General features: G+C 39.4%; 1 protein-coding gene across 1 annotated transcript in view; it reads right to left on the bottom strand.

Annotated features, from left to right (window-relative positions):
* CYP2C87 (cytochrome P450 family 2 subfamily C member 87) overlaps positions 1 to 10,686 on the bottom strand; it is a 60,621-nt gene extending 49,935 nt beyond the window's left edge. Inside the window, exons 1-2 of the mRNA XM_024985820.2 lie at positions 10,618 to 10,686; positions 5,181 to 5,295 (exon numbers count right to left, since the gene is read on the bottom strand). Of these exons, the coding sequence (XP_024841588.1) occupies positions 5,181 to 5,258 (78 nt within the window). The 5' untranslated portion in view covers positions 5,259 to 5,295; positions 10,618 to 10,686. The remainder of the gene's footprint in view (positions 1 to 5,180; positions 5,296 to 10,617) is intronic.
* Positions 10,687 to 12,719: the final 2,033 nt, after the last annotated feature.

The following is a 12,719-nucleotide window of genomic DNA, read 5'->3' as shown; positions in this document are numbered from 1 at the left end:
ATTGAGTTGTAAGAGTTCCTACATGTTTTGGATATTAACCTCTCATCAGATATGACTTACAGATATTTTCTCCATTCTATATATTGCCTTTTCACCTTATTGATTATTCCCTTTGATTTGTAGCTTTTCATTTTTATATAGTTCCACTAGTCTAATTTTTCTTTTTCTGCCTGTGTTTTTAGTGCCTTATCCATGAAATTGTTGCCAAAACCCAGATCATGAAGCTTACACCCTATGTTTTTTTCTGAAAGTTTTATAGGTTCAGGTCTTACATTTAATCTTTAACCCATTCTTAGTTGATTTTTATATCTAGTGTAACATAAGGGTCCAATTTCATTCTTTTCAACAGACATATCTATTTCCCCAGCATTATTTGTAGAAAAGACTGCTCTTTTGTGTAGTCTTGGCATACTAATTAAGCTTCAAGTGACTCTATTAGCTCAGATTTATTTCTGGACTTTATACAGTGTCATTGCACTGTTTATGTCTATCTTTACATCAGTGCAATACTGATTAATTGCTATAGCTCCATAATATAATATATTAGTATTTTGAAATTAAGAAGTGTGATGCTTCCAGCTCTGTTTTTTTTTTAATAAATTTATTGCATTATAGTTGATTTATAATGTTGTTTAATTTTTGCTGCAACAGCAAAGTGACTCAGTTATATATATACATATATTAATACATATTCTTTTCTATTATGGTTTATTACAGGATATTGAATATAGTCCCCTGTGCTATACAGTAGGAACCTACTGTTTATCCATCCTAAATATAATAGTTTGCACCTGCTAATCCCAAACTCCCAATCCTTCCCTCCCCTACCCACCCTTTCCCTTGGCAACCTTAAGTCTGTTCTCTGTATCTGTGGGTTTATTTCATAGATACCTTCATTTGTGTTTTATTTTAGATTCCACAGGTAAGTGACATTGTATGGTATTTGTCTTTCTCTTTCTGACTTCACTTACTATGATAATCTCTAGTTGCAATCCATATTGCTGGAAATTGCATTTCATTTGGTTCCTTTTTATGGATGAGCAGTATTCCATTGCATATATGTACCTCATCTTCTTGATCCATTCCTCTGTTGATGGACATTTTTGTTGTTTCCATGTCTTAGCTATTGTGACTAGTGCTGCTATGAACATAGGGGTGCATGTTTCTTTTTAGATTAGAGCTTTGTCTGGATATATGTCCATAAGTGGAATTGCTGGATCACATGGTTATTCTATTTTTAGTTTTTTGAGAAACTTTCATACTATTCTCCATAGTGACTGCACCAATTTACATTTTCATCACCAGTGTAAGATGGTTTCCTTTTCTCCACAACCCTCTCCAGCATTTATTATTTGTAGACTTCCTAATGCTAGCTATTCTGACCTGTGTGAGATGCTACCTATTCAATTTGCATTACTAAAATAATTAGCAACATGGAACATGTTTCATTTGTCTAGAAGACATTTGTATGTCTTCTTTGGAAAAATGTCTATTTAGGTCATTAGATCATTTGTCCATTTTTCAATTGGGTCATTTGTTTTTTATTGCTGAGTTGTATGAGCTTGTATATTTTCAAAAGTAAGCTCTTGTCAGTCGCATTGTTTGCAAATATTTTCTCCCAATCTATAGTCTGCCTCTCTGCTGTGTTTATGATTTTCTTTGCTGTGCATTAGCTTGTAAGTTTGATTAGGTCCCATTGTTGTTCTTTTTCAAGACTGCATTGCTACTTGAAGTGCTGTGGTTTCATATGAATCTTAGGATTATTTCTGTTTCTATAAAAATTATTGTTAGGGTTTTGAAAGATACTGAATTAAAAACATAGTTGGCTTTGGTACTATGGACATTTTAACAACATTAATTCTTCCAATCTATGAACACAGATGTACTTTCATTTGCTCATCTTTTAAAATTTCTTTCAGCAATTTTTATATTTTTAGTGTATAAGTTTTCATTTCCTTAGTTGAGTTATTCATAAAGATTTTTTTATGCTGCTATAAATGATACTACTTTTTAATTTACAGTTTGTTATTAATGGGTAGAAATGGAAATGATTTCTGCATTGAAATTGAATTCATTTATTAGATCTAACAGGGCTTTTTGTATGAAATCTTTATGATTTTTTCATATAATATCATGTGATCTTGAATAAATATCATTTTATTTCTTCCATCTGATGTGAATGACTTTTATTTTTTCTTGCCTAATTTCTCTGCTGCTGCCGTTGCTGCTACTAAGTTGCTTCAGTCAGGTCCAACTCTGTGTGACCCCATAGACGGCAGCCCACAAGGCTCCCCCGTCCCTGGGATTCTCCAGGCAAGAACACTGGAGTGGCCTGCCACTTCCTTCTCCAATGCATGAAAGTGAAAAGTGAAAGTGAAGTTGCTCAGTCATGTCTGACTCTTCACAACCCCATGGACTGTAGCCTACCAGGCTCCTCTGTCCATGGGATTTTCCAGGCAAGAGTACTGGAGTGGGATGCCATCGCCTTCTCCGGCCTAATTTCTCTCAGTTCAGTCACTCAGTCGTGTCCGACTCTTTGCGACCCCATGAATCGCAGCACGCCAGGCCTCCCTGTCCATCACCAACTCCCGGAGTTCACCCAAACCCATCGAGTCAGTGATGCCATCCAGCCATCTCATCCTCTGTCGTCCCCTTCTCCTCCTGCCCCCAATCCCTCCCAGCATCAGAGTCTTTTCCAATGAGTCAACTCTTCGCATGAGGTGGCCAGAGTACTGGAGTTTCAGCTTTAGCATCATTCCTTCCAAAGAAATCCCAGGGCTGATCTCCTTCAGAATGGACTGGTTGGATCTCCTTGCAGTCCAAGGGACTCTCAAGAGTCTTCTCCAACACCACAGATCAAAAGCATCAATTCTTTGGTGCTCAGCCTTCTTCACAGTCCAACTCTCACATCCATACATGACTACTGGAAAAACCATAGCCTTGACTAGATAGATCTTTGTTGGCAAAGTGATGTCTCTGCTTGTTAATATGCTATCTAGGTTGGTCTTAACTTTCCTTCCAAGGAGTAAGCGTCTTTTAATTTCATGGCTGCAATCACCATCTGCAGTGATTTTGGAGCCCCAAAAAATAAAAGTCTGACACTGTTTCTCCATCTATTTCCCATGAAGTGATGGGACCAGATGCCATGATTTTAGTTTTCTGAGTGTTAAGCTTTAAGCCAACTTTTTCACTCTCCTCTTTCACTTTCATCAAGAGGCTTTTTAGTTCCTCTTCACTTTCTGCCATAGGAGTGGTGTCATCTGCATATCTGAGGTTATTGATATTTCTCTCGGCAATCTTGATGCCAGCTTGTGCTTCTTCCAGTCCAGCGTTTCTCATGATGTACTCTGCATATGAGTTAAATAAGCAGGGTGACAATATACAGCCTTGACGTACTCCTTTCCCTATTTGGAACCAGTCTGTTGTTCCATGTTCAGTTCTAACTGTTGCTTCCTGACCTGCATATAGGTTTCTCAAGAGGCAGATAAGGTGGTCTGGTGTTCCCATCTCTTGAAGAATTTTCCACAGTTTATTGTGATCCACACAGTCAAAGGCTTTGGCATAGTCAATAAAGCAGAAATAGATGTTTTTCTGGAACTCTCTTGCTTTTTCGATGATCCAGTGGATTCGGCAATTTGATCTCTGGTTCCTCTGTCTTTGCTAAAACCAGCTTGAACATCTGGAAATTCACAGTTCACGTATTGCTGAAGCCTGGCTTGGAGAATTTTGAGCATTAGTTTATTAGCATGTGAGATGTGTGCAACTGTGTGGTAGTTTGAGTATTCTTTGGCATTGCCTTTCTTTGGGATTGGAATGAAAACTGACCTTTTCCAGTCCTGTGGAAGCCAGATGTAAAGGCTTATAATTAGGAGAGACATCATGAGCTTTTCGCACCTTTTCTTCCATTTCGTACATGCACTAGCACAAAAGAGAAAGAGTCTGAGAAGTGACTCATCAAATTATGCCTTTTATTTCGAACATGCATAGGAGAAGGCTCTCCATTGGTATGCATTAACCATCTTGTTATATTTTGTACTGATTACATAATAATACTCAATATTAGACAAGTATTAGCATATGTGATGGCCAATACAAATGTTACAGAATATGGAGAATAGAAGATACATTTCTGCAGTGAAACAGCACAATGAGATGAGAGGTCAGAGAAGGAATTTTCAGGAAAACTGAAGGGAAAGAGGTGAGTGATGCCCTGATGAGAGGCAGTTGAAGCCAGATGATCTAACATTCCTCACACAGGATTGAAGCAAAGCTCGTAAGAAGGCAGCATAGAAACTAACCCACTGGCAACTGGGGTGGTGTCAATGTCCTTTGGGTCAACCACAGATTTCAAGGCAAATTTTTGTAAAATTGTGGTCAGGAATAAAAACAGTTCTATGCGTGCCAGGCCCTCTCCCACACAAATCCGTTTCCCTGCAAACAAGAAACACAGAGAGTACATATACTCCTTGTTTATGTACAGAACATTGTGTTTCTGGCTGTCAGAAAGAGACTATGCATTTGATGAATGTTTCAATGAATAGAAGGAAAGCAGAATGGCTGGATAGACAGATGGACAAAGGGTAGGCACACATGCTATCCACTTAAATCTTATCTTAACAGGTATCCTTCTCTCAACAAACATTTACTGAGCATCAGCACTATACCACATACTTCATTAAGTATTCTTATACTATAGCTGCAATTTGATATTTTCAAGTTCAATCTTTTTCTAGAAACACACATATATTCATTCTATTTTCTGTTCCTAATCTGATGGTCCAACATGTTTCTTTCCATTCTCCACAGCCTCTGTTCTCTGCTCTAAGTATATTTACTCTTCATCAACCTTGAAGTTCCAAAGATTTATTACAGAGTTTCTTTCGTCTAAGATGCACTTTTCTTACATTTTCAGAATGTAGCTAAACTTTATTTCTGAATTTGAAAGAACTGGGTCACCTCTCCAAGCTTCAGTAATCTAGCCCAACAATGATGATGTATTGAGGGGAGGGAAAGTATATAGGCACTGTGATTGCCGCCCCTCATCATAGACAAAAAAGCATTTTTACCATCCCTAGCACGGGGATGAAAGTTCCAGCTGATGCCCAAAAGGTATCCTGCTCTCGGAAGTGATGAAGAAAATAAACTTGTGCTACCTACTGATAAAGCCATGAAGTACTCACTGTTCTTAAAGTTGCTACTCTCATCCAGGAAGTGGCCAGGGTCAACCACCTCTGAGTTGGGGAATTCCTTGTCATCATGTAGCACAGAAGTCAGCAATGTTAATACATCTGTGCCCTGGAAAGAACAGATAAAGATAAACTGAACTACACAGAAGTACTGGAGCCAGACAAATGCTGCAAACCATTTAGTCCAATTTTATGATTTATAGATGAAGAATCTAAGGCTAAAGAAGGGCTGTGGCATTTTGAGCAAGACAGCAGCAGACAGAGCAAGTAATAAACAAAAATAAATTAAAGATGAGTGGCAGTAATGTTGCAAGTAAATCTCAAAAGCATTTGAAACAGTGAGTACATGGGTCCCAGGGTGAATCCATTCTGCTTATCACCACATTTGGACACTGGTGTCCATCCGTCATAGCTGCTTTGTCACTTCAATTTCCACTCTTCTCATATGTGGACAATGGTTTGAAATGGAAATCACTATTGGAACTTGAAGTGTTTGGAGTTATCTGTCCATAGTACTTTTGTAAACAGATATCTGATCTAGTCAAAAATAACCTCTTCTATGATAATAATCGGAGAAGGCAATGGCACCCCACTCCAGTACTCTTGCCTGGAAAATCCCATGGACAGAGGAGCCTGGTAGGCTACAGTCCATGGGTTCGTGAAGAGTCAGACATGACTGAATGACTTCACTTTCACTTTTCACTTTCATGCATTGGAAAAGGAAATGGCAACCCACCCCAGCGTTCTTGTCTTGAGAATCCCAGGGACGGGGGAGCCTGGTGGGCTGCTGTCTATGGGGTCACACAGAGTCAGACACGACTGAAGTGACTTAGCAGCAGCAGCAGCAGCAGGATAATAATAAGTACTAGAGCAATTATTAGTGTTAATCATTTTCATGCAGATTGTCTTATTTGAAAATATAGGGTAGATTTCATTACAGATTAATCTCAGCATAGAAACAGAAACAAAGATAAAATTAGAAAAATCATTTTATAACAATTCAGCATAGGATCATTAATTCAAGCAATTGTCATCCATAAATGCTAAAACTGTAGAGTGAATGGTTAAGAAGTTTGATATTTACAAAGCTCTGAAGTACTACACCATAGATTTTTATTAATTAAATGTAAAAAAAAAAAAAGAAACTTTCCCATAGAGAAATCTGGCAGATACTACTTTATTATATGAAGAACACCCCATACCAATAATGGGATGACATTATGTGTCCCCACCTCCCAGATGAATTTCAGTGGAACACAAATGCACCTACATAGCTGTCTAACCAAATAGTAACTGAAATCTAATCTCTAGAAAACAATTGCCTGCAGAATATTTTATAAGACTACTAAATTGAATTCCTCACAAAGTTAAATGTTAAAAGAAATACAAAGTAAAGGGAACTGATAACAGGAAACTAAAGAGAAAAGGTAACAAAATTATATGCTTATCCCTAGGCTACTTATTAAATTGCAAAGAAAAAAGAAAGCTATAAAGTATATTCTAGGCAAATTGGGAATTTTTAAGTATAAGCTGTACATAATATGAGTGTACTCTTGGTAACCCTTGAGTGTAAATATTATTATTCTCTTTATAAAAATCATTGTTAATGAGACATACTCACTAAAGTAGTGAGGTGTTGATGGATAGGTGGGTAGATAGATAAACTGATATTAATGGAAGAAATTTTTACATACTGAGGAATGGGGAAGTCATTCTTGCTTATACTTCATTTAACTTGAATTTTACATTAAGTAAAGCAGCCTCTTTGTGGCCTATCAGACATACATTACCCATCTGTTTAATCATTTTTTTAAAGGGTTGACTGACTAGAAATAAAAAATGTTAAAAATACAGATTAAATGTTCTTAGGACAGCAAAGCTGAAAAGACTCCCTTCCCAGGTCTCAAGGCCATACTGACTTTGTAAACATGCTGATCTTTGGAGAAAAAAAAAAAAAAAAGAAACCTTGAAGGAATGTTTCCCTGATTTGCTTGATGTACTTTGTTCTGACAAAGTATAAAACTTTGCTGAAAACCATGCTTCTCCACAGCAGCTCTTCAGAGTGATCTGAGAGGCTGTCTCACAGGCTTAGTCCTAAATCTGGCTCAAATAAAACTCTTTTATTCCTAATATGGCTCAAGGTTTCATTGAGTCAGACAAGGTTGTGATCCATGTGGTCAGTATGGTTAGTTTTCTGTGATTGTGGTTTCATTCTGTCTGATGGATGAGGATAAGAGGCTTGTGGAAGTTTCCTAATGGAAAGGATGGCTTTGTAAAACTGGGTCTTGCTCTGGTGGGCAAGTAAATCTCAGTAAATACTCAGTAAATCTTTAATCCTATTTTCTGCTCATGGGTAGGGCTGTGTTCCCTCCCTATAGTTTGGCCTTCAAAAAGACTTATTTATGCCAACATATTGCAGCTCCCAGGACTGTGGTAGTCAGTGGCCCTGACCCCACAGCAGGCCCCTGTCAACCCAAGCCTCCACCAGAGACTCCAGGACAATCACAGGCAAGTCTGGCTCAGTCTCTTGTGGGGTCATTGCTCCTTTCTCCCAGGTCCTGGTGCAAAGAAGGTTTTGTTGTTTCCCTGGGGGTTCTCAGTCCTTCTGCCAGATGCCCAGGTTAGGAAATCTGTTGTGGGCCCTGGAACCTTTGCAACAGTGTAAGAACTTCTTTGCTATAATTGTTCTGCAGTTTGTGTGTCGTCTGCTCAGTGGCTCTATGGTCGGCCAGTGGCGACCTCTTCCAAGAGGACTAACGCCACATGCCGTGCCTCCCAGGTCTGCTGCCGCCAGAGCCCTTGTCCCCACAGCAGGTTACTGCTGATCCACGCCTCTGGAGGAGACACTCAAGCACTCAAAGGCAGGTGTGGCTCAGTCTCCTGTGGGGGGGTCACTGCTCCTTGCCTTCAATCCTGCGTGCACAGGGTTTTGTTCGTGCCCTCTGAGCTTCTCTGATGTGTCTAAGATTTAATTTTAAATGCAGTTGATCCCCTCCTATCATCTTGTTGAAGCTTCTCCTTTACCCGTGGATGTGGGGTATCTTTTTTTGGTGGAATCCAACATTCTCATGTTGATGGTTGTTGTCCACAGGACTGGAAAAGGTCAGTTTTCATTCCAGTCCCAAAGAAGGGCAATGCCAAAGAATGCTCAAACTATGGCACAATTGCACTCATTTCACATGCTAGCAAAGTAATGCTCAAAATTCTCAAAGCCAGGCTTCAACAGTACATGAACCAAGAACTTCCAGATACTCAAGTTGGATTTAGAAAAGGCAGAGGAACCAGAGATCAAATTGCCAACATCCATTGGATCATAGAAAAAGCAAGAGAATTCCAGAAAAACATCTACTTCTGCTTCATTGACTACCCTAAAAGCCTTTGACTGTGTGGATCACAACAAGCCGTGGAAATTTCTTAAAGAAATGGGAATATCAGGCCACCTTACTAGAATCCTGAGAACTCTGTATACAGGTCAAGAAGCAACATTTAAAACTGGACATGGAACAATGGACTGGTTCTAAATTGGGAAAGGAGTATGTCAAGGCTGTATATTTATATTGTCACCCTACTTATTTGCAGAGTACATCATGTGAAATGGTGGACTGGATGGAAGCACAAGCTGGAATCAAGATTGCTGGTAGAAATATCAATAACCTCAGATATGCAGATGACACCACCCTTATGGCAGAAAGCAAAGAGGAACTAAAGAGCCTCTTGATGAAAGTGAAAGAGGAGAGTGAAGAAGCTGGTTTAAAACTCAACATTCAAAACATGGAGATCACGAATGGCATCTTGTCCTGTTACTTCATGGCAAACAGATGGGGAAACAATGGAAACAGTGAGAAACTTTATTTTCTTGGGCTCCAAAATCACTGCAGATATTGACTGCAGCCACAAAATTAAAAGACCCTTGCTTCTTGGAAGAAAAGCTATGTCCAACCTAGACAGCATATTAAAAAGCAGAGACATTACTTTGCCAACAAAAATCCATCTAGTTAAAGCTATGGTTTTTCCAATAGTCATATATGGATGTGAGAGCAGGACCTAAAAGAAGGCTGAACACCAAAGAATTGATGCTTTTGAACTGTGGTGTTGGAGAAGACTCTTGAGGGTCCCTTGGGATGCAAGGGGATCAAACCAGTCAATCCTAAAGGAAATCAATTCTGAACATTCATTAGAAGGAGTAATGCTGAAGCTGAAGCCCCAATACTTTGGCCACCTGTTGCAAAGAGCCAACTCACTGGAAAAGACCTTGTGCTGGGAAAGATTGAGGGCAGGAGGAGAAGGGGACAACAGAGGATGAGATGGTTGGATGGCATCACCAACTCAACGAACATGAGTTTGAGCAAACTCTGGGAGATGATGAGGGACAGGGAGGCCCAGTGTGCTACAGTCCCTGGGGTGGCAAAGAGTCAGACACGACTTAGTGACTGAACTGAACTGAACTGAAACTGACTTTAAAAATCTAACAAAATGTATATAAAACATCATGCTTAATATTTTATGTTAATCTTCACCCTGCAAGAGACCAGAAATGATGAAGGATGAAACAAAGATATTTACCCAGATAGTATGACAATGTATATAGAAACTGCAATTAATTATTAGTAATTTTTTTAATTTAGCAATGCTGCTTTATATAAGGTTATCCAAATGATAAAATTAATTATACTTCTGTATTCCAGATAATAAAATGACAGTCATTATTTAAAACTTATAACAGTATTAAGCATCTTGCAAAAAAGTTTTGCGAGCCAATTTACTGAAAAAGACATTATTGAGAAAATTAAAGAAAGCTCCCCAAACCAAGGACTATATACCATGCCCATTAATTGAAAGACTCGATGTGTCATGATGTTAAGTCTTTTCAAATTGATCTAATGTCACCCAGATAAAAATCCCAGCAGAGTGTTTTGGTAAATTGACTGACACTCATACAAACAAATATCAAATAAAAACTGAATAACATTTGGAAAAATAAATATCTAAGATCAGACAAACAATACAAAAGAGGCAGAACAAACTTGGAACACTTGCACTGTCAGCTACCAAAGCCTGTTATAAAGCTTTACAGACTAAACTAGAAACAGCACACCTTCCATCAAGCCACCACACACAGGATTGTTGTGTGCATCGAGAACCGCACTCATACTGTGTAAATGGGAACTTCAAGACTACTGAGGTCAGTATAAGAGGACCCAATCTTATCAGGTGGCACTAATGTAAAGAACTCGGCTGCAAATGCAGGAGACATAGGAGATGCGGGTTCGATCCCTGGGTCAGGAAGATCCCCTGGAGAAGGGAATGGCAACCCATTCCAGCATTCTTGCCTGGAGAATCGCATGGAGAGAGGAGCCTGGCAAGCTACAGTCCAGTGGAGTCACACAGAGTCAGACATGACTGAAGCAACCTAGCACTCAAGCAATCCTACCTTGGGGATGAGGTAATTTCTGAATTTAATGTCACAGGTCACCACACGGGGCAGACTGGTGGGGACCAGATCAATGTATCTCTGGATTGCATGGACCACAACATCCATGTGGGGCATGTGGCTCCTGTCCTCCATGCAGGGGCTCCGGTGTCTGCCAAGCTCATGGTCAATCTCTTCCTGGGCCTTAGCTGGTAACAGATAAGTAAGAAGGATGGAGAAATAAAAGTGCACACCACATTTGCATACAAATTGAAGGACATGTGAGGCATTATGAAGGTGCTCCAACAACATCATAAACATCAGTTATAGTTCAGAAATTCACCTAAACATAAAGAGATAACTGATATAATATAGATACATTTAACTCTCCTGTGAACTAGGCTTAGTTCAGTTCAGTTCAGTTCAGTCGCTCAGTCGTGTCCGACTCTTTGCGACTCCATGAATCGCAGCATGCCAGGCCTCCCTGTCGATCACCAACTCCCGGAGTTCACTCAGACTCACGTCCATCGAGTCAGTGATGCCATCCAGCCATCTCATCCTCTGTCATCCCCTTCTCCTCCTGCCCCCAATCCCTCCCAGCATCAGAGTCTTTTCCAATGAGTCAACTCTTCGCATGAGGTGGCCAAAGTACTGGAGTTTCAGCTTTAGCAGCATTCCTTCCAAAGAAATCCCAGGGCTGATCTCCTTCACAATGGACTGGTTGGATCTCCTTGCAGTCCAAGGGACTCTCAAGAGTCTTCTCCAACACCACAGTTCAAAAGAATCAATTCTTCGGCGCTCAGCCTTCTTCACAGTCCAACTCTCACATCCATACATGACCATAGGAAAAACCATAGCCTTGACTAGACAAACCTTTGTTGGCAAAGTAATGTCTCTGCTTTTGAATATGCTATCTAGGTTGGTCTTAACTTTCCTTCCAAGGAGTAAGTGTCTTTTAATTTCATGGCTTCAGTCACCATCTGCAGTGATTTTGGAGCCCAAAAAAGTAAGTCTGACAGTGTTTCCACTGTTTCCCCAACTATTTCCCATGAAGTGATGGGACCGGATGCCATGATCTTCGTTTTCTGAATGTTGAGCTTCAAGCCAACTTTTTCACTCTCCACCTTCACTTTCCTCAAGAGGCTTTTTAGTTCCTCTTCACTTTCTGCCATAAGGGTGGTGTCATCTGCATATCTGAGGTTATTGACATTTCTCCCAGCATCTTGATTCCAGCTTGTGCTTCTTCCAGCCCAGTGTTTCTCATGATATAATGTGCATATAAGTTAAATAAGCAGGGTGACAATATACAGCCTTGACGTACTCCTTTTCCTATTTGGAACTAGGCTTAAGATATATCTATATATACTTCTTTATTAGTATACATAATAAGACAAACAGAAACTCCCTGCATTCGGGGAACTACAATAGAGAAAGGAACTGAAAGTCTCTGAATTCAAGAAGTGGATTCTTCCCTAACCTTGCCTCTCAGCTGTGCATCTCACTCTTTTCCTCTTTTTCTGCCCAGTGTCCCTGAGTGTAGAGCCTGTTGGTTTCAGTTTCTCTGAAGAATAAGCCTCTCTCATCCCACTGGAGAAAACGTTACATGATAAAAGGATTTGTCAAGGGGACGAGGCAGAGACTGCTACTTTTTTCAATCTCTTTTTCCTTCTACCCTCTTTGACATTTGGTACTTCTAAATACTCAACTTTATGGGGTTATAGGGATACATATTAACTTTGATTAGGTACCTTTTCCTTTCTACATTTAGGATGCAACTTCATCTTCCCTAAAGAGTTCATTATTACTCCTCAGTATGTTCTCTGTGCTTCAGAAATGTGCTGAAGATTTGGTATTTCCTGACCTCCTCTTGTTCAACTTTAAAACTCTTAGTCTTGTTTGTAATAAGTTTTTAATGGGATGGTGAAACAGGACAAGATAATGTCTTTTCTAACCCACCATGCACAATCATAAACTCTTACAAGGTAAATTTTTTAAAAAAGTACTTTGTAAAATATAAAATTGTTGACCCTCAAAACTCTTATTTTGTCAAGCATCATTTTTATAGAAACAGACTTCTGGACTAAAAACAAACAAACAAACAAAAAAAAACAACCTTTATAGGC

Source organism: Bos taurus, chromosome 26, assembly GCF_002263795.3.
Source record: "Bos taurus isolate L1 Dominette 01449 registration number 42190680 breed Hereford chromosome 26, ARS-UCD2.0, whole genome shotgun sequence".
Taxonomy (NCBI): domain Eukaryota; kingdom Metazoa; phylum Chordata; class Mammalia; order Artiodactyla; family Bovidae; genus Bos; species Bos taurus.
This window is presented reverse-complemented; position numbering and strand designations above follow the sequence as displayed.